A 25,356-nucleotide genomic window follows, 5' to 3' on the forward strand; every position below is an offset into this window, starting at 1 on the left:
TCTCGTAATATATAGTGACCCTTAAAGTCACGTAGGAACAGACGTATTCCCTCTGGGGAACAGCATATAACTGCACCTAATTCTTTCAGTGTTTTAATGCCTAATAGGTTTTCTGGACATGACTTAGTAAGTAACAAATCAGTAGTACGGGACAATGGACCTACTTCTAGAGTAACTGGCTTTGATATCTCATTTACGATAGGTTTTCCTGAAAATCCAAGGGAAACATTTCTTGAGCCTGAGAGCGGAGCCCCTGGAACTTCGGCGTGGCTAATTGTGGTCCTACTTGCCCCTGTATCGATCAAAAACTTTCTGTCTTTCCCTAATACTTGACTGTGAACATAGGGACCTTCTTGATCTACAGGTATCTCGATGAGAGGCAAGCCTACCTCCCTCTCTAGGCTGTTTCATGAATATGGCTGATACTCTGGATACTCAGATTGTGCATACTGGTACATCTGCTGTGTAACGTGCTGTGTTGCAGCAATAGGCTGCGGAGCTGTAACTGTCTGTGGTGCATTCTGTGACTGAGGAGTCTGTGAAACTTGTTCGTGTCTAGGCGGACGTGGTCTTTCTTTAGTCTTACCAGTGGCTATGTTGTGTTTCAGAACTGCACACTCATTTATAAAATGACCTGGCTGTTTACAATAATTGCAGTTCCCTTTAACGGGAGCTGCAGGATGACTGGCTTGATTCGGACCCCTCTTCTGACTGTCTTGAGGAACGGATTGTGCAACTAGTACTTTCATTTTCGTGTCTTTCATACGCTTTCTCTCGTGTTCTTGCTCTTCTCTGATTCTATTCTGGTGGTATTGGAGCATCTGTAACATCTGGGACGGGGTATTAGCTTGCCAGGTACTTTCGACTTTTAAAACTCGATTCTTAATTTGTGGACTTGAATTCTCTACTAATTTAGTAACAAAAAGATGAGGGTATGACTCACTACTTGTCTTGAGGCCACTGTTGATGCTAAAACATTTCTCAAATCTAGAATAAAAATCACTAATGTCTTCATCTTGTTTCTGTTTACAGGCTGAGATTGCATCCCAGTCTTCTTTTCTAGTTGTCAATAACCTAGGCAAAACTTGTATTAATAATTCTGGTAATTCTTTACATTTCGCTCCAAGACCGGTACCTGGTACTCGTGCCTTGTCTTCGGCTTCTAGAACTGCCCAATCGATCTTTTTCTCTCCCACCTCCCATTCTTTTTCCTTGAGCTTTTCATACACCCCTGCGGGCAACAGAACCTTTAACATTTTAATTATATCTGGATACGTGTATTCTCCCATACGGAGCATGTCTTTTAATTCTCTATGGAACCCTGCTGGATCTTTATCATGACAGGGGATTAATTTCTTCATCTCTAGGAGTTCCATCTTTGTAATCGGAGTGTAAACAAACACTCGTTCTAGTTCGCCACCCGTTCCTCTAACTGGGTGGACTTCTCGTAACGGATTCTGTCTCTCCATGTAAAATGGTTTACTTTCTGGGGGTGAGACATGAACAAAATGCGGGTTCAGAAACGTTCTATATTTGTGACGCTGTTCTAGAATGACACTAATTAAATCGGTACCTAAACCTTTCCATCTATACTGGAGTAACTCATTCAGGACATCGTGTAACGGACCTGGATCAGAATGTTGACCCTCATACAATGTAATGAGGTGCTGGATCATATACATACCCGCCAGTCGTTGCTCGGCTGGGGGCATTTTTAGAAACATTTGTGCCACTATTTCATCTGGAAAAGTGGTAGAATCAGTAGTCCATCGGACTGCTGATCGGACTAGTTCTTGTTCATGCATGGTACTTAACTCACTGTAACCGATTCGTGATTTCAGAATGTGATCGGTAGCTTGAAACACCTGTTCTAGAGAACCTTGTTCTGGTGCTGGATGATGAAAAATAGACTTGTGTTCTAGGCGTAAATGGCGATCTGGAAATCTAGATTTTCCTACATACGCTATTCTGTCGGGATTCTCGTCTTCAACCTCTTCAGGATCAGAGTTACTTTCTTTCTCGCTTACTTGTGCTGCTTTACGTTGTTCGTGTATTCTTATTATTTCTTTACGAATTTTCTTGTACATACTTTCCATAGCACTGATGGTTCTGTGCTTACCCTCGGCTATATTATCACTCCACTTTGTCAGGGTTCTTATTTCGGCTTGATCTTTGGTCGGATAATCTTGTTCTCGTATTAGACAATTAATCAGAAACTTTAATAGCATGAGCTGGACTTCAGCTTTTCTTTGAGACATGACTTCGCCAATGCTTTCTGGATCATCCCCTGTACGGATGAAACGATATATTCTGTCTAGATCTTCTTTCATATTCGGTAGGGTGACTAGATACTCGGCCACCCTTCTTACACGTAATGAATATAAAACCATACTATCCTCGCCTGGGACTGGATCATAGCCACATTCGTTAAGGGCTTTTCTTATTTCTGCTACAGACTGATGTCTGGGCGTACGCTGTGACGCTTGCATATGTAATTCGGCTGTCGTTAAACGCTTGTGTGGCGGCGGGGTTTGAGGAGTACCTCCCCCTGCGGCCCCTAAACTAGAGTCGTCGACTGATCCTCTTCGTACTAGTGTGGCAGGAAATTGAAATGCGGGCTGAACTGGTATGGCGGGCTGGACCTGGGGGACCGTAGCAGGTACTGCAAGGGGTACCCCGGTGTCTGGAGGAACGGGAAGTGCCTGATTTACAGGGACTGGTGGAGCGGGGACAGGATTTGCATATTCTGGGACTGTGTCGTCCAAATAGGACGAAATAAAAATATCAGCTGCGGTCGGTTTGTGACGTAGCTTGGTCGGAACTAATGGTGGCGGGAAATTACTGGATGCCTCTGGGGTCGCTTTTGGCAAGCCCTCGGCAAGAAGAGGATACATACCCTTAATAAGAGCATGCCTCTGTCTGTCTGACTGTTCGGCTTTAACTTGTTCACCTATCTCGATTAATTCTTTTTCTTGTGCTCGTTCTAAGGATTCTCTACTTAATTCTGACTTTCTGATTTCTTTTTCGGTTCTTTTATGAGCTTCTTTGCGCCATAACTCGATGGCATCTTTCTGTGACTGTCTGGCTTTCTTTTTCCATAATGCCTCTTCTACTCGCATGATGCACTCGGCATCCCATGTACCCGATACGGGCCATCTATACTTTTCTTCTAACTGTTTGGTATACTCTACCCATAAATCTAGATATAGTATGGCACTTATGCCATGTTTCTGATACATAAAATGACCTGGACTGTCCCTAGGCGGAACTGGAACTGCTGCTTCCAGCAGACCCTTTCTAGTTTTTAACTGACGTAACTTAGAAAACAAGGGCATGACTGGACTGTAATCTAGACACAATACAATACACAATGAACACGATACTTATTCCCCATTCATACCACGACATTAAAATACATGAAGAATATTTAAAAATAACAGTTCGAACAGAATACTACCTGGAATACGGAACACAGAATACATGAATTTTCTCGAGAACAGAACTGACTGGAACAGAAACTAGATGCACTGCTGAAACAGTACGAAACTTACCGGTCTCATAAAGAGACACGTCAGGACCCGCATCCACCGAAGTGGACACTTCGTTTGTGGGTCTGTGTACCACCAACCCACGGACCAGAGTCAATCAGATTGACCCTGTCTAGATACTACCCCAGTAACGGTACTCACCGGGCAGCAAGAACGGAAGGCCTCAGACTGGACTGGACTGCCTCGACGTCGGACGGACGAACTTCGGACTTCTGTTACGGGTGGGCCTCCGGATACCTCGAACCTTGGACTCTCGGCTTGGGCTCTGGTCGGGACTCGCCGCGTTCCTCCACCGTCTCGTCTGGATGCTGGACCGCCTCCTCCGTCTCCTCCGTGGGCCTGAGGGATACTTGAAGCAGAAATATCTGCCGGTGCGCAGAAGAGTTCCGTCACGACTGCAGAGGGTCAGGGGGTCGGCGTGGCTTCACCGACGCGTGGGGAAAGGGCAAGTCCCTATTCGGGCGCCATTATGTGGTAAATAAATAAATAATACCCTATTTTTGAATGCATAAATGAATAACAGATAGCTCAATAAATAAGAGTCAAGATTCGAGGTAGTAGGAGTTTGCAGGTTTATTACAGCATAAAGGACAGGAACAGGACAACCTGCACGGGAACAGAATGGTAAGCCCTGGCAGCGCTGCCAGGATCTGGACAAAAAGGCTAGGAAGGATAACTTTTTAATAACAGTACATGAGCATATATACATAGCGCAAGCACATAGCATTACATTGCAATAGGCGTAGCAGTGGGTGGAGCAATAGGCGTGACGCGTAGCAGTCGCGAAAGATAAGGGTGAAAATGGGTGTAACAGGGCGTATACATAGACATGTGATGCAAATGTAACAGAATATGTCATGAATGGGGCGGAAACCATAGAGGGGGCTACCTGAGGAGCCGGGACCTCTAACCTGATGGTGCGCGCAAACTAGCAATGACGTGTTACTAGGAGAAGCTGGGGGCTTCGAACTCTGTGCTAGGAGCAGAGACTGAAGTCTGGAGAGTCAGGGCGACATGTACCTAAGCAGTATCTAGTATCTGATGTTTAGAGAACATGTTGATATGAACTAAGAGTCAGGAGGGGAGAGGCTAACGGACTCTAAGACTGGAGCATGCATTATTCTACATGTAGTGCGTGATGAAGAATATTAAATGACCATTAAATGCAGTATTTCTCTTACATGGAGACGTAAAGGCTAGACAATGACGGAAACTATCGATGCGATTCAGTAGCTTTAGGAATGCAGAGAAGGAGGACTGAACTGATAACTGGAATCATAACATACTCTTGGCAGACTCAGAGGCAGAGCCAGGCTGAGCCGGGCACTGCGAGGCAGGAAGTAAGTGAAGGGTCGAGGATACAGGTGGGGGCTGTATCGCTCCTCAGCGAGGCTTCAGGAGACAGGAGCTGAATCTGGTGTCCAGGCCCTTCTGAGGCCTAGAAACGGGGACTTTACAATGAAATAACGTGCACACTGAGAAACGTGGCAACGTAATTTTACATAGGCCTGATATTCGTAGTATTCACGAGAACTGGAAACTGGCATACTAGAGGTGGACACAACTATAATTGCGTCTTTAAACAAACATAGGGAATACATATGCATATTTAATCATGCACATATAACATATGATGGATGACACGTAGGGACACAGAACATGGCAAAATTTACTTTTCCACAAAACGATGGGGGAAACATTTTTCTCGACATACTGTAACTTTAGAGCATGTATTAGGGGTAGAATATCAGGATTTTGCCTTGAGATAACCTTAGAAAGTGTGACAAGGGAAGCTCTGCACACCTTTCGCACTCCATTACTCATACCATATCATCAAAGGTAGTGTGTAATCTAAAGAAGTCACCCATGATCATTCTATTTATTGCCCCAGTGTTAGTGAGGTACACCTAGTGTTTGTATCTCACTTAAATGTTGGTTTCTTCATTTCAGAAGCTATCAATTCCACCCACACCTACTGATGAAGAGAGGGGTAATCGGAGTTGAGGATCCCATTTCTGTGCTTTTCTCAGCTTACATCCTTAAATCATAGTTTGGTCACTTGATACTTTTATTAGAATGTATAGACTTGTTTAAAGTAGCTAGAAGTCCAGCATCAAGATCGTGCTACTCTGCCAAGTTGAAGAGATTTGCCGTATAGTCCCTATGGGGAGGTATATCAGCAGGTCTATCAGCAGTGCATAGACACCATAAAGAAGCATTCTCTTATCTACCATATGTTTCAACCTAAGGTTTGGTGTAGCCATCAACCTGGGTTCATTTGGCCATATTTATCGCACACAGGAAAAGGAAAATACAATGACAAAAACATTTCCGGAATGTCAGAAATATTAGCTTTCTTGAAGTTTCTAAAGAGTATTGGCACCAATAAAGATTTAAGCACCAAATTTGGACATTAAATTGCGCACTCCCTATTAAGCTACACATGAGGTGGGCTTACAGAATCATCCCATAAGGGTAGCTTTCTGGTAGCCTTTACTTTGCCGAAGGGAGTTAAGTAAATGAAAAACAAGTAAATGTATGGTAGTGCACATAATGCCTCGGGTTCATGATAGCCAGACATTTAAATAGCATTTTGTCTTCAAGAGCCTTTGGTGATCTGTAGGATATAATTTACATATCTTTATTGTCAGCAGAGTATGAATGTATTGTATAGACCATATTAAAAGGTTCAGGGAATGGCCAAATCAATTCTACCCTTGTGACAACTGAGGAGATCACAAAGGCTGTAAAGGCACAGTGGATTGATGACTGTGTACAACTGCGCTGCAGGAAAGCAGGTTAATGTGTACAAGATAGACCAAGAGCCTACTCCACCAGAAGTAGAATGGCTGCAATAACTTTCGTAACGTGGAAGGCTATGTGGAGCTGCAACTAAATGATCCATAAACATTGTGACAAAGCACTACAGCATTGGCTGTTATTCTAGTCGTGATAAACCGATATGCTAAGCCCCACCAATCTCAATCTGTTTTCATCTTTGGGGAATGGACCGCACCATTAGTGGCTGTATTATTGAAGGAGAGGACTGTTTATAATCGTACTGCTTTTCACCAGCCCGAACTCCCAATGAAGTTGTAAGCCTGCTTGTGTCTCAGACAAGAATACAACTGCGTGAGTCTGTATAGAAAAAGCTTCCAATGATTCTTTATGGGTTTCCGTTCATCCTTGCAGGAGAGTCATCGTAAACACCTGTGTTCAATGTTAACCGTTTTTGCTTTTAAAAAAACAAAAACTTAGATTTCTTGATTCCCACCTCTGGTTGGCACAGTGAACGTCATGTCAATTTATTACAGACAAAAAACTGCAGACTATTGTCACAAGTGATGTCTTATCATTGTGGTTACTTCCGTACTTCAATTGTAAGGTCTCCTCTATTATCAAAATCCTTCCTTATTTTAGTTATTGTACCAACAGTATTTCAGAGACTCAAATCTGGCTTGTAAAGCTTGCAAGTAGCTGTATAAGATTTACAATAGATGTACATCTGAGGTTGCAGAAAAAAATATACAAAATATTAACAAGTTTAAATCTACAGTATGTAACATATTGAGTAAACTGCATCGACCGCAGTACTAATAATAAAACGTCATCAATGCATTTAATATTCAAAATGTGCCCCAAACCAACACATTTTTAATTTGTTTAAAAAAAACTAAGAGCGATGAAGCTAAGTACCAAGAAATGGATACATTCCAATATGTATGTTTATACAAATGGCTTAATTGTGTGCAGACTAACTGCCAGGTTTAAATGACCATTTAGATTGTTGCCAGATATGGAGCCATCCCAAGCACAAATGGTTTATGAACAAAGCAACACATTGTAAACAAAATTGGAGAGCAGGCAGCACTAAAGCTCCAACCTTCTGGCTAATGCTAGCAAACATGCAGCTGCTTATCTGATGGATGCTTCTAACCCGCAGATTCCTAACCTTGTCAATTCCCAAGGCACGAACTGCATCAGGAGATTTTTCTTAACATAGCTCCAGTGTGCTGGTAGATGGCATTGTGTGGCTCTGAGTCTACTTGGTCCAGCCCCAGGCTTGATGATGGAGCCACATATATAGAGAGGCCTTGGGTGCTGACATCAGTTCCTTTCTTTCTGTGCCTTTGAGTATCGATCCAGAGTTCGCTCCCTCAACTTTTTCTAGTCTTTGTGACCTTTTCTTTTGTAAATTTTCTCAGTGTTGAGGGAAATATGTCCCCTGCGAAGACTACAAGGTCTAAACCGTGTAGGGACTGTCACAAACAGCTGTGACAGATACCCACCTGGTATGTCCCTGGTGCTTGGGGCTGCCTCTTTATTCCAGTTCCGGGTCTGCCCTGATTCTGGTGCCAGTGCCCAACGCAACTTCGATTCCAGCGACACGATCTTTACTGGTCCCAGGCACGTTGACACCAGCAATAACGCTAGAGGAGGTACCCATCACCAAATTGGACTCTGAAGCAAACCTGACACAATCCAGACCGAAGTTACATCCTCGGCAAACCTTTAGCGCAGCTGTTCCACCCTCATTCTGACTAGGCTAGAATTCTGCCTATACCTAAAACACTCCACACTCCTTTTGCTTCCTATTCAGAACATAGTCAACATGGTGATGTAGTTGACTGGGATGATGCATCCCATTATTATGACCACAGTATTTTCATCAATCTTCAGGACACCAATGGGTTAGACCCTTCCTTGAGTCCTGGGCTGCTGAAGTTTTAGATCTGCTGCTTGCATCTGACAAAGGTACGACTAATGTCCTGACAGAAGTCCTGCAACCTGAGCAGACTTCCACAGAACCACTTCTCCCTCTTAATGAAACCCTGATAGACACATTAATTGATACTAGGGCCAAAGCTGGCTGTTACCCACCAGTCAACAGTTCAGTCGCCAGCAGACACAGACCTACTACTGGGGATCCCCCCTTCCTTAGGCAACACCCCAAGCCTGAATGCTTTGTGTTACATGCATTGGCAAGTAGACTCAACCTGTCTCTTTCCCTACTATGCCTATTGATAGGGAGTCAAAAAGTATGGAGGCATTTGGAAAGAGAATGTTCTTCTCAGCTATCCTTGCCCTCTGTTAGTAACTGCGAGCATCCTGGGATGATCAATGAGTGCTTTAGCAGGGCAGCTTGTAGAAGTGTGGTGCTTTGGGGACACATGTGGATGACTTCCACGGTTTCCTCAAGTGCACACTCTATAGGCCTTTCTGTGCCTGTGCAGCAGTATCCCCAACAGTTTTCAGGAGTCATAGTGAATGTCCTGGCATCAGAAATGAGCACTAGTTGTTACTCCTGTTGCTTTCTAGTGCTGAAGAACGGAGGCCTCTGACTTGTTTTAGACGTTTACCCTCTCAGTTTCTTCCTGATAACGTGCAAATTCTTGATGCTCACATTGGCCCAATTTTTATGCCCTCTGGGTCCCGAAGACTGGATGGTGGTGCTGTACCTGCAGGACATCTCTTTGCTTTTCTCGTCCTGTGATCTCACAGACATTACTAATCTAGCTCTGGAACCTATTGCAACCACACTTGCATCAATATTCAATGCCATGTTCGAATCAGGAGATTTTCCTAGCTCTTGGAAAATGGCTTTAATACTCCCACTATTGGGAAAAAAAACCACTCTGGATCCGAAAGATCCAAACAACTATAGGCCCTTCTCCCGACTCCCATTGTCAGCAAAAGTGGTGGCGAAAGAAATAAACGTCCAGCTGAGTGCCTTTCTCATCGAGAATAAGCTACTGGATCCCACTCAGTATAGTTTTAGAGAAAGGCACAGTACTGAGGCCGCCCTGTCAAAATCAACGGAAGAAATCAGTAAAGCCCTGGACCAAGGAGGTGAGGCTGCCCTCATTATGCTGGACTTATCTGTGGCCTTCAACACGGTCCATCATGATCTCCCTGTGGACTGTTTGTCAGAGTATGATGGTATAGAGGCTGTTAAAAGCATTTCTAACTGACAGGAAATAAACAGTGTCCTTAGGGAAGTTTTACTCTAAACCTTTCCCCCTGCCGTGTGGAGTTCCACAGGCATCTTAGCTTTACCCTTTTTAATGTTTATGTAGCGCACTTGGCTCCTCCGATCAGATCCTATGGCATTAGTCTTACTTCATATGCAGATGACACACAAATTGTAGTGTCACTGCTACCAAGGCAAGAAGCAGGTATGAGCAAGAAGTTTCATGACTGCATTGGAGCAGTCAAAACTTAGATGACACAGTATTGCCTAAAATTAAATTCAGCGATACAAAAGGGGATGATGGACGGGGCGTTTGAGCAAATCAAACACTCACCCCCAGTCAACTGATCTGGGTTTAATCCATCACCATTCTTTAGCTCACTCAGCCACCCCAGTTCAGACATGGCCATATGCAAATCAGTCTGACCCTGTGCCTCATGGGAACAGTCCAGCCCGAACTGCCAAGCCATGTCTTCCCTGGACCGGAAACAAGCATCCTGGGACCGGTTTCGGATTCATAATCCTCATCAGCCAGGCTATCTTGGATGCTTGATTCCGGTCTAGGAAAGACATGGCTTGGTAGTACGGGCTGGACTGTTCCCATGAGGCACAGAGTCAAGGCTGATTTGCATATAGCCATTGTCTGACCTAGGGTGGTGTGGAGTGCAAAAAAGCGATGGATTTAGGCCCAGATCTTTGTACTGGGGTGAATGTGAGACATTGTTCTACATTCTGTCCATCAACTGTGTTTTTTGCAATTTTCACCCCGAGTGGGCTGGGTATGCTCAGACGTGAGTCCCAGGCTCTCCATACCACTGGAGTCAAGCTATCCAGGCTGAAGAAGGCTGATAGCCAGAAACCAGCCATTGGATGCTTGATTCCGGTCTAGGAAAGACATGGCTTGGTAGTTCGGGCTGGACTGTTCCCATGAGGCACAGGGTCAAGGCTGATTTGCATATAGCCATTGTCTGACCTAGGGTGGTGTGGAGTGCAAAAAACGATGGATTTAGGCCCAGATCTTTGTACTGGGGTGAATGTGAGACATTGTTCTACATTCTGTCCATCAACTTTGTTTTTTGAAATTTTCACCCCCAGTGCGCTGGGTATGCTCAGACGTGAGTCCCAGGCTCTCCACACCACTGGAGTCAAGCTATCCAGGCTGAAGAAGGCTGATAGCCAGAAACCGGTCCTTGGATGCTTGATTCCGGTCTAGGAAAGACATGGCTTGGTAGTGCAGGCTGGACTGTTCCCATGAGGCACAGGGTCAAGAAACCGGTCCTTGGATGCTTGATTCCGGTCTAGGAAAGACATGGCTTGGTAGTGCGGGCTGGACTGTTCCCATGAGGCACAGGGTCAAGGCTGATTTGCATATAGCCATTGTCTGACCTAGGGTGGTGTGGAGTGCAAAAAAACGATGGATTTAGGCCCAGATCTTTGTACTGGGGTGAATGTGAGACATTGTTCTACATTCTGTCCATCAACTGTGTCTTTTTAAAATTAAATTCAGGCAAAACTGAGATCCTAGTGTTCGGAAAGCAGGCCAACTTCTGGACCCCGTACTGGTGGCCATCAGATCTGGGCACCTTCCCTTAACCCACGAGAAAGGCAATAAATCTGGGTGTAATGGTGGATGATAGACTGAGCCTTGAGGACCAGATAAACGTCACAACCTCAGCTACCTTTCATTCCCTTAAAATGCTTAAGAAGATCAAACCTTTCAACAACAAGAGCGGCACTTAAATAGATTGCAGATCCTACAAAATGCGGCAGTAAGACTTGTGAGAGGCACCCCCAAACTTGTATCAGTAACCAAGGATATCAAAAGACTACACTTGTTGCCCATCAGGAAACACATGCAATTTAAGGCACTGTGTATTGTCTTTAAGGCACTACATGGTCAGGGTCCTGACTTCTTGATTCGCCAGTTTAAATGGTACAATCCCAAAAGAACCTTACTGTCACTAGGAGCCAAACTAGTGAGCGCACCACCCACGAAGAAAGCATCATGGGGGGAGAAGTTTCATTACAGGTGCGGCCAAAACATGGAATGCCCTCACCTGGAGTTTGAGGAACTCCACTGACCTCCTTGCTTTCAGAAAGTTACCTAAAACTTGGCTATTTAACTCCTAGTCCCCTCCAGGTACACTTTCCGTGCTACCCTGTTCTCAGTATAGTTGAGCTACCAGCGCCAGGACACCCGTTGCGCTCTATAAATATAATTAACATAACGTAATCTGCAGTTCAAGATGGCCCGGGCTAGGAGCATTTTGGGTTTCCGGTGCTCCCATTCATCGTTATCAGTGCCCCTTATGTTTCTGAAAGTGGTGGTGGTGGTTGCATCACCTTTTCTGAGTTTGGGGATAGCTGTCTTCCCCAGCCCTCGACAACTGACCATTTAAGACAGGCTCACCTCAGTCACTCATAAAGCATCTCGAGATGAGTGAACCTCCTGCCATCTTTGAGGTTCTTAATCAGCGTATCAAAGTCACACCTGACTACTTTCCAGAGGTTTCCGTTCATGTGAGCCATTCTGGATATTGTGTACTATTGAACCCTCCCTCTGGATGAGAAAGTCCAAAACATTTGGGCTGTGATCCTGATGCTTCAGCCTCCATCTTGAGTCTTAGTCAGAGTGTCTTAGATTTCTTGGTCTCGTGATAGTGGTCTATGCCAGATGGCACATGCAAACTCTGCAGTGGGATTTGAAGACTCAATGGCTCAGCACATAGGAAACCTGTTGGATTCTATCTAGATTTCGGAGGAGGCTGCAAAAGATCTTCAACAGTGGCTGCTTGATCCATGTTAAACCGGCAGCAGACCTTTCTCCCTACCCCACACAGGGCTGGTGTTGGTGACAGACGTGTCACTGTTGGGCTGGGGAGGTCATATGAGAGAGGTGAAGTTCAGAGGCCTGTGGTCTCTAACAGAGATAAGCCTCTACATCAATCTTTTGGAGTTTCAGGTAATTCGCTTGGCATTGGAGATCTTCCTCCTTCCCATCAAAGAGAGGTTAATCCAGGTGCTCATGGACATCACCACCCCCATGTGGCACTAAAACAAGCAGGGCAGAGTGAGTCCTGTGGCAGTTTGCCCTGCGCATCTGGAACTGGCTGAGTTTGCAGGGCATCTCCCTGGTCGTAAACCACCTGTCAGGTTTTTTAAAAGCCAAGGAGAATGAAAGTAAATGGAGACTCCTTGCTGATCATGAATGGCAGCTACTCCCAGAGGTGGCGCACAGCAAGGTTGAAAGTCCTGGAAGGTGGAAAGCCCTTTACCAGCACAGAGAACGCACCGTGCGAACGCTTTTGTGCGTTAGAGTTCACATGAAGGCTCTGTCTTGGAGACACATTTGCACATAGTTGAGCACACTACTCCTGTATACATTTCCGCCACTGCCTCTCCTGCCCAAAGTTCTGAAGATCAGGAACAACTAGGTACAAGTCATCCAAGTGGCTTCGTATTGGGCCAGGATAGTGTGATATACACACAAAACTCTGGCCATGAGCAACTATTCGATGATCAGGCTGCTACTTCGGGAGGATCTTCTGTCTCCGCAGTAGGGCAGTGTCCTTCACCCAGACCTACATAATCTACACATTCCTGCGCGGAGATTGAGTAGCCACAGTTGACTGCCTTTGATCTTCCTCCTGAAGTAGTGCATGTCATTCTAGCGGCCATCTTCTAAATCTGTTTACACTGGATGCTTGGACAAGTTTCTGGCGTGCCGCAATTTCCACCACACAGACCAATTACAAGTAAAGTTGTCAAATGTTCTGTTTTTTGTGCTGCCTTTAGCCCAGCAAGGACTTACCATGAGCATAGTTAAAGGTTAGTTGTCGTCCATTTTGACCTTTTTGTGTCTACGTGACCGACTATCCTTGTTTAAATCACTTGTGATGTATTTCCCGGTCTATATGTTCCCACCAAATCCTTTTGTAATGACACAGTGAGCCCTTAATTTGGTCTCCACTTTTCTGATGTGTACTCAGTTTGAGCCGAAGCAAAGCTGTCATTTATGTCTACTGACTTCCTCATAGTGATAACCTCGCCCACCGTGTGAGTGAACTATAATATCTGTCCGTTCACCCATCGTACACATGCTTTTTTCCAGACAAACTGGTGTGGCACACTAGAGCAGCATGTTTGACTAAAGAAGGGACGCCCTTTCACGTTAGTGTATCACCCTTCAGGCTTTCTTTTCTCTATCTCACCGCTTGAAAGAGGGGGAGAGGCTCCTTAGTTTTTACCTAAAAGAGCTTTGAGCTTTTCCCTTTTGTCATACCAAAGTGGATGATCAGCTCTTTGTGGGTTTCACTGGGGTAAAGGAGGGTAAGGAAGTGCAGAAAAGGACACTATCTAGGTGGCTAGTCATCTATATAAAGATCTGCTGTGCTTAGCATAGAAGCTAGCCCCAGAGGGCCCGAAGGCTCATTTGACTAGAGCTGGACTGCGACCACTGTGTTGCCATGGACATGGTTCTTGGTATCTGTCAGGCTGTGATGTTGGCATTACATCATATGTTCACGAAGCACTAATGCCTTGATAGCCAGGTCCAGCCCATTTGCCCGTTCGGTCCTGGAGGATTTTCTGGTTTGAGACATTTCACTAACCCACTGTCCTGCTTTAGTGTGTTTTCACAAGGTAAGGAAGCAGTGGGTAGGAGTATTCATCAGAAGAACAAATTACTTACATTTGGTAACACTCTTTGCATTTTAATCTCTCCATCACTCTCTTGTGAGGTCAGAGGAAAAGCATTTGGATTAACCAGCTAGTAGAGGTTTAAAACACACAGGTCTCTGTTGTTGACTGCTGGAGAAGGAAAGCTGGTTCCCACAAAGCTGACCTGTGATGCCTGACAATTTGTTGATGGGGAAGCCATGCCTAGGTTCACAGAAGGGTGTTATAGTAGAGCTTCATTAAATGGAAGCAGAGGCTCTGAAGAGGGCTGCCCTGGAGGCTGAACCTCCGTAAGGACATTTGTTTTTAGCTACACTGAGGTTAGTTGGCCGTCAAGAACTTCTGCCGCCCTTCTAATGACCATTGCAAAGTAAGCAGATTCCTTTGTAATGGGACTAAGTGATTAATCTAGGCCAGTGTCAAGGACACTGGCCTCTTGGAGAGCCCAAAAAATGTCTCCTTCTCTTGCAGTCGTGATTTGTCATCGCCATCATCACTGTCATGTGGCTCTGGGTCAGAAAAGCACTGTGGATGTGGTAGCATTCCTTGAGAGTCTGATTAGTGTTGGGGTTGAGAAGGACTTGCTTCAGAGTCTGAGAGGACTGGGTTCTTCTGACGGTGCCAGTGCCAACATGTGGGAGGCCAGTTGAGGATTCGGAGCAGGCAATGGCCCAGGAGCCGGGGCGGACCTCGGAGTAGAGTAGAGATGCACAGTTGGCACCTGGGACAAAACTGCTGGCAGTAACCCAACTGGAAGCCTCCTCGGACGTGGGGCCTGAAAGCACACCAAAGGAACATTGAAGGGTATCAAAAATGCATAACATGACTTCTTTGAAGGCTTATTTCTGTTGCAGCATTGAAAATGGCACAAGAAACTCGGGCTGAATTGGGATTCTCTGGGATTTGTTACGTGGTGTGAGAGCGGCGTAAAGAGGTGAAGTCATGTTTTGACTTTCTGTGTTTTTGTTTGACTTGCACTTACCTGAGGATTTGAAGTGAGATAAATCCCTCTCTCAGGACCGAGGCTGCATCCTCAACTTTGACCGTGTCTTCCTGCGATGTTCAGCAACATAAAGCTTGGCTTTGCGGGTCCCTATGGCCTTCAGATTCATCAGAGCACATTCACCATAGAATCTAGTCCTGCAAGGAGCCTAGACACTAACAACATACCTTGTTAGGGTGTGTCACGAACAAGAGTTTGTGGCAGTCCGTGCAGGGTTTAAACCTGTTGTTTTTAGAGTGAGATCTAGCCCATGCACACTGGATTTTTATTTATCTTTTACAAAGTTTTCTGTCGTTTGACAGTGAATGAGCAGCTCCAGATCTGCATTGCAAGGTGCAGAAAGAAAGGAACTGATGTTGAACAGCAGATGTAGTAAATATATACGGCCCAACGTCCCTTCTGGGGCTGGACGGACCTGACAAAGAGCTGCATGACGCCACTTACCAGTGCGCAAGGAAATTGCTGAGAAAAATCTCTAGCTCAAGTCTGGTGCCTGGGGGTATTCACAAGGTGAGTAATCTGTGGTTAGAAGTATGCATTAGAAGAACAAGCTACTTGCCTTTGGCACCCTTTCTGGTGGATACTCTTATCTAACCGCAGATTCCACACTACCCTCTGCACTCCCCTTATTGTGGCCCTCTACACTCCCCTTACTGTGAATTCCACTCTTTTCACTGTGTATTAAAAGATTCCAAGTTAGACATCTGCACTTTGTCTTATCTGACCAGGTAATAAGTTCTGGCCCGAAGAAGCAAACAGAAATTAGAATCAAAGTGCAAGTATGGCACGCGGAGGTGGTGTCAATTCCGGGGCGAGGTGTTTGGTGGACAGGAAGTGGGGGAGGGGAGGGATCAAAGCGGAATTTCTCCCCACTACCCATTGACACACCGGAGCAATGCTGAGCAAAAACTCCAAATTTAGCCCAGGGGTATTCACCAGGTTTCCTGTCTGCAATTTGATATAGTATCCATCAGAAAGAGCATTCTCGAAGGTAAGTTAACTTGTTCCAGAGGGCAATCTCAGTGGCCATTGGGAACGTTTTTGGAAGCCATTTTGTGGGTGCATTGTCTCCGTTAGCATGAGAAAGAAAAGTCAGCCTGAATTGCAGAGATCAGTAAGTTAAATAAAAGGTGTTTATGCTATCCACTCATAATAACTGGTGATAGATAGGCGGTGTGAGTTCTTCTACTGATATGAATAGTGCGATGAGATGGCATGGGGAAGACCAGCAGCGCATAGAGGTGGCCACATGGGGAAACATGTTATATCCAGAGTGAGCAATGATGTTTGAATGAAAGAATTACCTAAAATGAGGATGTGCTGAATATTTTAGGGTTCAGTTGAAACTGTATAGTCATCCAAACTTCTTAACGTGAGACACCGCTCTGCTGGTGTACGTCTCTGGTGTCATTACAGTGCTGACATTGCTTTGGTCAGTGCGTATACCCAGACTTGTTTGTTTATCTCACATTAACTCAAAGAAAAGAATGAAAATGGGCAGAAAATCAGACCATTTGCCCAGCATTTTATTTTAGAGTTCTGAGTAGAGTGTACAGCTTTGCCTGGATGAAAACATGACATTATGAACGAACATCTGGCAAAAATTCGCCTTTTGTTGCTGTGAACAGTTAGTTTTGACAGTTTTGAGAAGGAACTTCTAGTCACACAGGTAGGTGCTGATAGTGCCCCAAGTTGTCACTTTGAGTAGGAAATTATTGTTGGTCCCTTCCTAGTTGCATGCCCTCCTTTCCCAGCCAGAAATTGACATATTTGAATTTTACCATCACTTCGCATACCTTGATTCCTACTACCTCCCATGAACGAGACCACAGATCATGATACTACATTTCTATCCTTACTGCTCCATGGGCTGCTCTCTTCTCGTTATCTCTCCTCTGTACGCTCAATCCCCTTGCCCACATTTACAAAGAGAGAGACCCTCTTTGATCCTCAAGCAGTTGGGCAGAGATATGGTATGCATTTCTTCTTAAACTTACACTTGTGCACTGTCTGGGATTTCATGGTCCTTAACATGGATCAGTATTTTAATAGTGAAGTGTTCATTGTATTTGTGAGAATTGTGATGCATTTTTCTACACGACTTCGATGTGTGGGTCATTCTCTCTTTACAGCTCCTTGCCTACCATGTTACATCCTACTTCACATGATAGAGGTTAATTCAAAGTAACCTCTTTGTATAAAAGTGCAGTGCAGTTCCCTAGAGGCCTGAACAGTGCAGTCCTCTGAGTACTGTGCTTCTAGATTCTGCTTCTGGCCCAGAGTCTGAGCACCACCTGATCTATTGTTATTTGCTTCCTACCAAAACTGGCAAGAAATTACTGTGTACTTATTTTATTTCTGTGCATGCCCTGCAAAAGTGGGCCGCAAGAAGGGGAGGGTAAACTGCTCAATGCTTTGATGAACAGGTGGAAAAACTCGTGTTACAGGTTGTGCTTTCACATGTTCAATATTTTATTTACATTTTCTATTGTTCTTTTACAGTACTGGTGATAAATGTGTTCTCAACTTCAAACCCTGCGGACTGTTTGGGAAGGAGCTGCACAGAGTGGAAGGATATATTCAAGACAAAAGGTCAGCTACGAACTAGACTTAAAAATAATATTGAATGTGTGCAGTCCAGCTCTACAGCCAGAGGGTATCCCACTTTGGGTCTGTACGCAAGCGTGGGAGATTATCCCCTAGATTCATCAAAGTCCCGTTTTGCGAGTCTGTAATAGCGATTATTAAGGAATCGCCATTACAGACTTGCAAAACGGGATTCATGTACAAATCGCACTTTATTTTGCGATTCCTACAGCTTCCTTATTTGCGATTAGCTAATTGCTAATCACAAATAAGGAATAACTCCCCATTCATTCCTATGGGCCTAAAGGGACATAGGAATGAATGGGAAGACATATCAATGTGCAAATCGCTATTAGCGATTCCCATTTTGAGTCTGCGATTTCAAGGGTACAGGGGTGTCCAAAGGACACCCTGTTGCACCCCTGAAATGATATTGGACGCTGGTGTTACGCACACACATGTCCCAAGGACGTGTGTGTGTGTGTAACATACAACTTAGAAAAATGGACTTAAGTGCATTTTTCTAAGTTTCCGCTATTTACCACGAGGTTTGACTTCGTGGTAAATAGCGGCCCAAAATTGTGAATTCGCAATTTTTAAATGTTTCATGAATTGTTTTTATGCCTAAGGAATCTCAAATAGATATTCCTTAAATGCAATTCCTCGCAAAATTGCGAATTCTATAATAGCGATTTTTGCATTTGGGATGATGAATCCCAAATGCAAAAATTGCGCTTGCAAAGGGCCAGATTCTCAGAATCTGGCCCTTTGCGAGCGCAATTGTCAATGATGAATCTGGCTGTATATTAGGTGCAAGAGATACCGCTCTTTGTGTGGCCATTGCAATTCAAAGTAAGAGAGGACATTTATTTAGTCCCTTTACGAACATAATAACTGTAGGCCATCAGACAAAACATCATGTTTATGCCATCTTTTGATTAGCCAGACTGTCTGGCACCAGCAAAGGGTGATTATCGGCTTGGTAAATGTGAGAACATCGAGATATATAGAGCATACACCCTCCTTCAGTAAGCTCTGTCATGAAGGTCTGTGTTTAACTTTACAGGGTTGTGTAATGAAAACACTTGATATGCTGTGGATGTGGTGTATAATGGGATCTCGAGGACCTTTTGTACACACTCCAGCAGTGTAAAATGGCTATTCCAGGAGACACTTAATCAGAGTGATGGATGTGTGCAATGCTAAGGCACAGAGTCTCACATTCTCAATTTAGCATGTTAAAGGTACTTCACTCACTGTTGTGGCATTTACCAATGTTCTTTACAATAGCTGTAAGTATTTGTAATGTACATTGATCTGTAATAGAGGTACATTTTGTTGTATCAATGCTATTTATCCACATACTTTTACTAATAGGGATTTGCCCTTTCCACAGTAGGCGGATATGGAAACCCGGCATTTCTGTTTCTGCAACTTTTGAATATGCCTACCTGGGGTTAAAACAAGGGTGGAATACAGTCAAAAAGCCATGCAGAAAAAAAAGTGCTGTGCAGTGAGGAATGTAAGGAACAACAAATTCTTGTACCATCCTGCACTGTCAGGGGCTGGACAGTGTAATGGCTTTAATGGCAATTACATTGTTAATTACACTGACTGGCTCCTGACAGTGCTTTTCTAAGCAACTTTTGCAGTTATGGGGCTTGTGCATGCTGCCTTCCTGCTGGAGCACTAGGAGAGTTCCACAGACAAGTGCTACTTCTCAGGCTGCAAAAAGAGCTATGTTTGTATGGAAAATTGCCCATATTTTTGGGTGCCTTCATTTGGTTGTATTTGCCTTAGTTTGTAATAGTTGGAAAATGAACGCGTCCATGAGCTCATCAACATAAAAGAAAACATTTGTAATTGAAGTTCATGGAAAGTAGATCATTCCAACAAATTAAACCCCATCTTCTATTTGGTTTTGTACAATTGAGTTCCTTTTGGAAATCTGCATATACGTTACGTTTTTCAGGATCCACATAGAGACTTTTGACCTATATATACAGTTGTCCTGTGATTTATTGTGAGATTGTTTTTCTACATCCAAGTCAACATTATTGGTGTTATAATTTGGTTTGTTTTAATATATTTTTATCGCCATATTTTAATTTTAAACTCCACAGCCTCTACCCAACCCCACCTACCATCCAACCCCACACAATGGATCATGTAGAAAGAATCCATCACATATAAATGTATGCAAACAAGTGCAGACTGCTAATCAAAATTCCAATGCAGCTCAGATCATTCCATCCAATTAATATTGGGGCACAATTATTCATCATATATAAGAACCCACAAATATCCAAAATAGCGTACAAAGGTGGCGAAACACAACAGTTATCTTGGAGTCAAAGTGCGCCAACCATAGAATGAACCCAAGTACTGGTTACCCCACAAAGTGACTTGTGCATTTACACCCCCTAAAAATAAAAAAAATAAAAAAAGAAGAGGAAAGAAGAAAAAAAAAAAGGCCAGGGACTCCCAATACATCTTAAAACTCCAATTATAAGGCTGCTTGATTAGCCCATATAATCAAAGGTTGCCAAATTCTTAATCCCTTCTTCCTGGCTCGGCGACCTTATCTTGCATAAACTGCCTTTTCAAGATTAAAAAACTGTTAGAAGTCGGGTTAGCCGTTGTTGAAAAGTGGGAGGATTGACATCAAGCCAGGCGAGGCGACACAAAGCCGAAGACAGTCATGGAAATACAGAGCAAGCCCCCTCCTTCAACTAATCCCAACCTATCTTATATTCTCAGTAATATTAACGAGGGAGTCATGACTACGTACAATAATAGGTTATCTCTAAGTAAATTGTTAATTTCACCAATCACCGGAGAGAGCGAGAGAGCCACAGGTTGCAAACATGTGCACTATGCCTGCCCCATTCAAAGAACACCTTGGACAGAGCGTTCCTTTTCGGTCCTCCTATTCTGTCGACAGGCAAAGATGGCATCTAATGAAACTGCTGCTTTGCTCGACTATCCGGACTGAGCAGCGCAGCATTGTCTCGCCAGTCGGATTACCTTGTTTGTTGCTGAAAGCTGTTGCGGCCTGAATACCTTGAATTTTCCCGCTAGTTTGTCACAGTTGCTGCATTGTTGTTCCAGCGGCATGTACGTGGTGGATTGTTGTTGCTGCCACGGTTTGTGAGACTTTGTTTACCCGAGGCTATGATGAGCTGGGAGCTTATGGTCTCAAAGAGCCGTGCCTCAGGTACTCTGGTTTACGGTGTCGCAACCGATGCTGGAAACTCCTCCATGGCACCTCTTGAAACCGCAAAGGGGAACAAATTTCGAGAGGCACCCACCAAGGGCAAGGGCAAGCTGGAGACTGGGGGAAAGAAAGCATCCCTGAGGACTATGCATGACACGGCACTGACTGAAGGTGGGTCTTTGGAGCCTTCTAGTGCAAGCCTGTTTGCTCCTTTATCTACAGTGCCCCCATAATTAATACCTTGGTGGAGGTGGGTAGCAGAGGAATGGTGGACTCCTTGTGTGGGACTCGGTAGTGTCTGGGAATAACAGTGGCAATCTGGCTCAAGAGGTGAATTTGGTAGCCTCCCCTCCACCCCACCCTCACCCCTGGCTTTGGCTGCCCCTCCCAGGCAAGGGTTGTTGATCGGAGTGTTCTGAAATTTCTACTGAATCTTTCTGCTGAAATCTCTTACCATAGGACCCCATACAGGCCCTCTCTCAAGGAGCAGAGGGCGATAGAGTATGGACACCAGCACTAGAAAAGTGGTCACTCCTGCTGTTAGCCCCAGGCTTGTTTCTAAGGGCCGGTTGCAAAGAAAAGCACCCCCGATCTGCTCCCCTTCCTTGACTCGATTGAATTGGTATGGCTAAGTGATGGTGATCGTAGGTATCTGAACGAGCCGTTCTCAGAGGAGGAGGTGATTGGTTTGATTCGGGCTATGCCCGGAGACAAAGAAGGGATTGGACGGGCTAACGTCCGCATTCTATAAGGAGTTTGGGCCTCTCCTCGCACCCCACCTCCTCAATATGTATGAGGAATCACTGGAGCGGGAATTTCTTCCCCCCTCTCTCAGTGAGGCACTCATAGTGACCATTCTTAAGCCAGACAAGGACCCACAGTGGTGCGATTCATAAAGACTGCCATCAATGATTAACCTTGATAATAAAATCCTTGTGAAGTTACTGGCCACCGGACTGCTCCCCTTGCTTCCCATTGTGCTCAGACCTGATCAGTGTGGCTTCGTCCCTGGTAGGAGTACTTCCTATAACCTCTGCACCCTTTTCGTGACTGTGCAGGAGGTTGACCCTTCTCTCCTGGCTGCCATTATTTTTTGGGATGCTACAAAGGCATTCGATACCTTGGAATGGCCGTACCTTTTTTAACTTCTCACCCATATTCCCCTGTGCCTGTCCGTTTAAATAAAAAAAAAAACGCGCTACTTTATTCTACTCCGACGGCTAGGTTACTGGTAAATGAAGTGGTCTTTCCCCCTGTCAAGGTAGCTCACGGCACAAGGCAGGCCGGCCCACTGTCACCCCTCTTATTTGCTGTGGCTATGGAGCCACTGGAAGCTAGATTGCGGCAGCATCCCGCACAGCGTGGCCTTTTCTTTACCCCCAGGGTGATCTTAGTGTCTATGTATGCGGGCGACGTGACTCTATACGTTAATCACCTGGCAACAAATCTGGACCTCCTCATTAGCGAAATCACTAGGTTAGGAGGCCTCTCTGGCATCACAATCAACTGGGAGAAGGCCATGATCTTCCCGCTAACTGCGGTTACTGACGCGTTCCAGTCAAAATTTCCACTTAAATGGGCAGAATCCCCAATGAAATATTTGGGAATTTGGATCAGTCGGGATTCTAAAGAGCTATGGCGTTTATAATTATGGCAGACTTTTGGGATGGTTAGAGAGCCGGCTGAACCGTTGGAAGTCGCTCACGCTGTCTCTGGTGGGCCAGATCGCCATTGCCAAGATGGTGATATTATTCAAGTTATGTTTTTATCAGCCTCTCCTACCTCTCACCTCCGAATTTAAGCGGAGACTTCGCTCAAATCGGATATCCCTGGTTTGGGCGGTTGGGCAGCCACGAATTTGCATGGGAGACCCTCACGCTTCAGTTTGAACAAGGGGGTCAGGGTGCTCCGGACATGGAGTTGTACTATAATTGTGCGCAAACCAAGTTCGGATTTCATTGGATTTACCCAACTTAGTTTATGGCACACACCGCCTCTGAAAGTGACCAGGCGGGCCCAATTCCCACGGGCCAAGATTAATCTGGTTGGCTGTACAGTTTGGGAGTCGCAGGAACTTTGTCGTAGAGCACGTTTGGAAACCCTATTTGCACCTTCTGTGCCACTCACTAGACACCTGGCATTACCTTTCACTGCAGAGATGGGGGTCCTTCGGCGACTGCGAAAGCTACAGCTACACACGATGGGGCAGGCATTCCCTGAATGCATCTTCATTAGCATGGATGCTGCACTAGGGGACAAACACATGGGACTGATGGACAGAATGACATATTTCCAGCTTAGAGCAGCGCTGCATGTGCTTTATGACTCGTTTCCGGTGGCAGGAGCGGCTTTCGGAGTCCTGGAAGATTTTTTCCCAACCCCTCCCCCGCAAACTCCCTACCCGCTTATACTCTGGTATGCAGCATGGATCCCTGATGAGTACCCTCCCCCACCCCTCCTCCCCTCCCGCCCACAACGTGAATGGGGAAAAAAGCCTGGGGGGAGTCTTTGAGGAGGGAGCATGGGCATACGGCTGCACACAGGTCAGGGAATTACAGACTACGCTTGATTAATTTTAAGTATATTCACAGGCTGTACAGGATCCTTATGTGGATGCGTAGAGCTGGTTTGAGTGTGGATACATGATGTGTGCGCTCCGGGATGGCGGAGGCCTTCTTCCTGCACTTGGCGTGGCAATTCCCGGGTGTTGCGGAGTATTGGGATGGCATCTTTGATGTGTTGGCAGAAGTGATAAGTTGTAGATGTGAATGCTACCTGCTGGTTGCCCTACTTGGCTACGTACGAAAGGTGCCGGTGGAAAGCAGGAAGCTAGCGGTTATGCTACTGCTGCTTGCTAAAAGGCAGGTGGCAGTCTGCTGGGGTTGCAGGCGGAACCCACATTTGCCTGACTGGGTTAGGTTCAGCATTCTGCCTAAACCAGCTATCAGAATTGTGGGAGCTAATGCCTGCACAGGCGCGTCCTAAGAATATATGGGAACCGTTGCACAGTTACCTTCGTGCCCAACCACTCGACCAAGCGGAGGCCACATCCATTGAAGGGTAGGTGATGCGAGGAGATTGTTTGAATTGTTTGTGATGACACTGTTTTGCATCACTGAGACACTCCTTGACCGACTGCCAGAGAGATTCCCTCCCTCCCCAGTTCTACCCTCTATTTCTTTTCTTTCAATATACAGTGAGTTGTGTTTACGCAGGGAGCTTAAGCGGATCAAGTCTACTGCATGGATACCGGGACGTTATATGTATTGCTAAACTCTCACTACCAATAGACTGACCAATACATCCTGAGAAGACAATGTATACGAATGATACTAATGTGTCAGTTAACCCCTTCCATACTTGTAATGGATTTCCGCTGTAGTTTGTTCTTGATGAAAACTTATAAATTAAAAATTGACGGAAAAAAAGTATCAGTTTTATCAAATCACATGCCTACATTGGAAAGAAAGCCTTCGGAGCCAAGTGTTTTGTACTGGGCGTCAACGTCAAAATCTTCAGCAATGGAAAAGCGTTTCTAAAAGAAAGATCCTAGTCGTTCGAAAGACATAGACAGCAGTAAGGAGATTCCAAGAAATGAAACTGACCTTTGGTTGACAATAGTCCGGAAAACTCTCAGGACAACCATATTCTTTCTTGAATAAAAGAAATCTAAGCAGGAAGCCACATCCGAAAAAGGCTGATGAAGTGCTTGAGCCTGAAAACCCACAATTACTTTTTACAGCTAAAATGGTAGCGCCCTTGAAAAACATGAATGTTTGGTGCGGCTTGGAGTTCTTTTAAAATCTCAACTAGAAGGGCAAAGGAAGAACTAGCGAGGAGGCAGAAGAGGAGTGAGGTTATGAGAGCAGGCAACATAAATTAGAACCTCAGGAGAATTAAGTGCAGTACACAACAGGTGGCAATTACGCTGAGTCCTCAAAGGTTTGAGGGGGATTGAAATTTCTGTCATGGTGACAATATTCTTTAGAAGAATTTGCACCTGATTTACCCCAGCAGGAAATTGAATTGTATCCATTTAGCCGTTTCCAACTAAATACCTTTCCATATACCATATTTTGGTTAAAAGAAAAGAAGTCATATGGAGTTCCGCTAGAAGAGGAACAAGAGGAGTCATGTTGCTCTTTTAAACTCTTTGTAATCCCATTAAAGAGTAATACATTTCTTATATTTTTGAGCCTCTTAGATAAAACCAAGGATGTGATCGAAATCGCCACTGCAAAGGCAGTATCACCAGGGTTCAAATCCTGCTGATGGTTACTTGAAAAAGATGATGGTGACAAAAGTTGCAAATAAGAGGTACCTTCTGTCGGAGAAGAGGACGAGGCAGATCTTA

General features: G+C 44.9%; 1 protein-coding gene across 6 annotated transcripts in view; it reads left to right on the plus strand.

The window, feature by feature from the left end:
• Positions 1-25,356, plus strand: part of OSBPL2 (oxysterol binding protein like 2) — a 341,693-nt gene that overhangs the window by 252,443 nt on the left and 63,894 nt on the right. For all 6 annotated transcript variants that reach the window (XM_078651596.1, XM_078651593.1, XM_078651598.1 and 3 more), the window contains one exon: positions 17,702-17,791. In XM_078651596.1, coding sequence (XP_078507722.1) covers positions 17,702-17,791 — 90 coding nt within the window. The remainder of the gene's footprint in view (positions 1-17,701; positions 17,792-25,356) is intronic.

The sequence above is a fragment of the Lissotriton helveticus genome, chromosome 7 (genome assembly GCF_964261635.1).
Source record: "Lissotriton helveticus chromosome 7, aLisHel1.1, whole genome shotgun sequence".
NCBI lineage: Eukaryota > Metazoa > Chordata > Amphibia > Caudata > Salamandridae > Lissotriton > Lissotriton helveticus.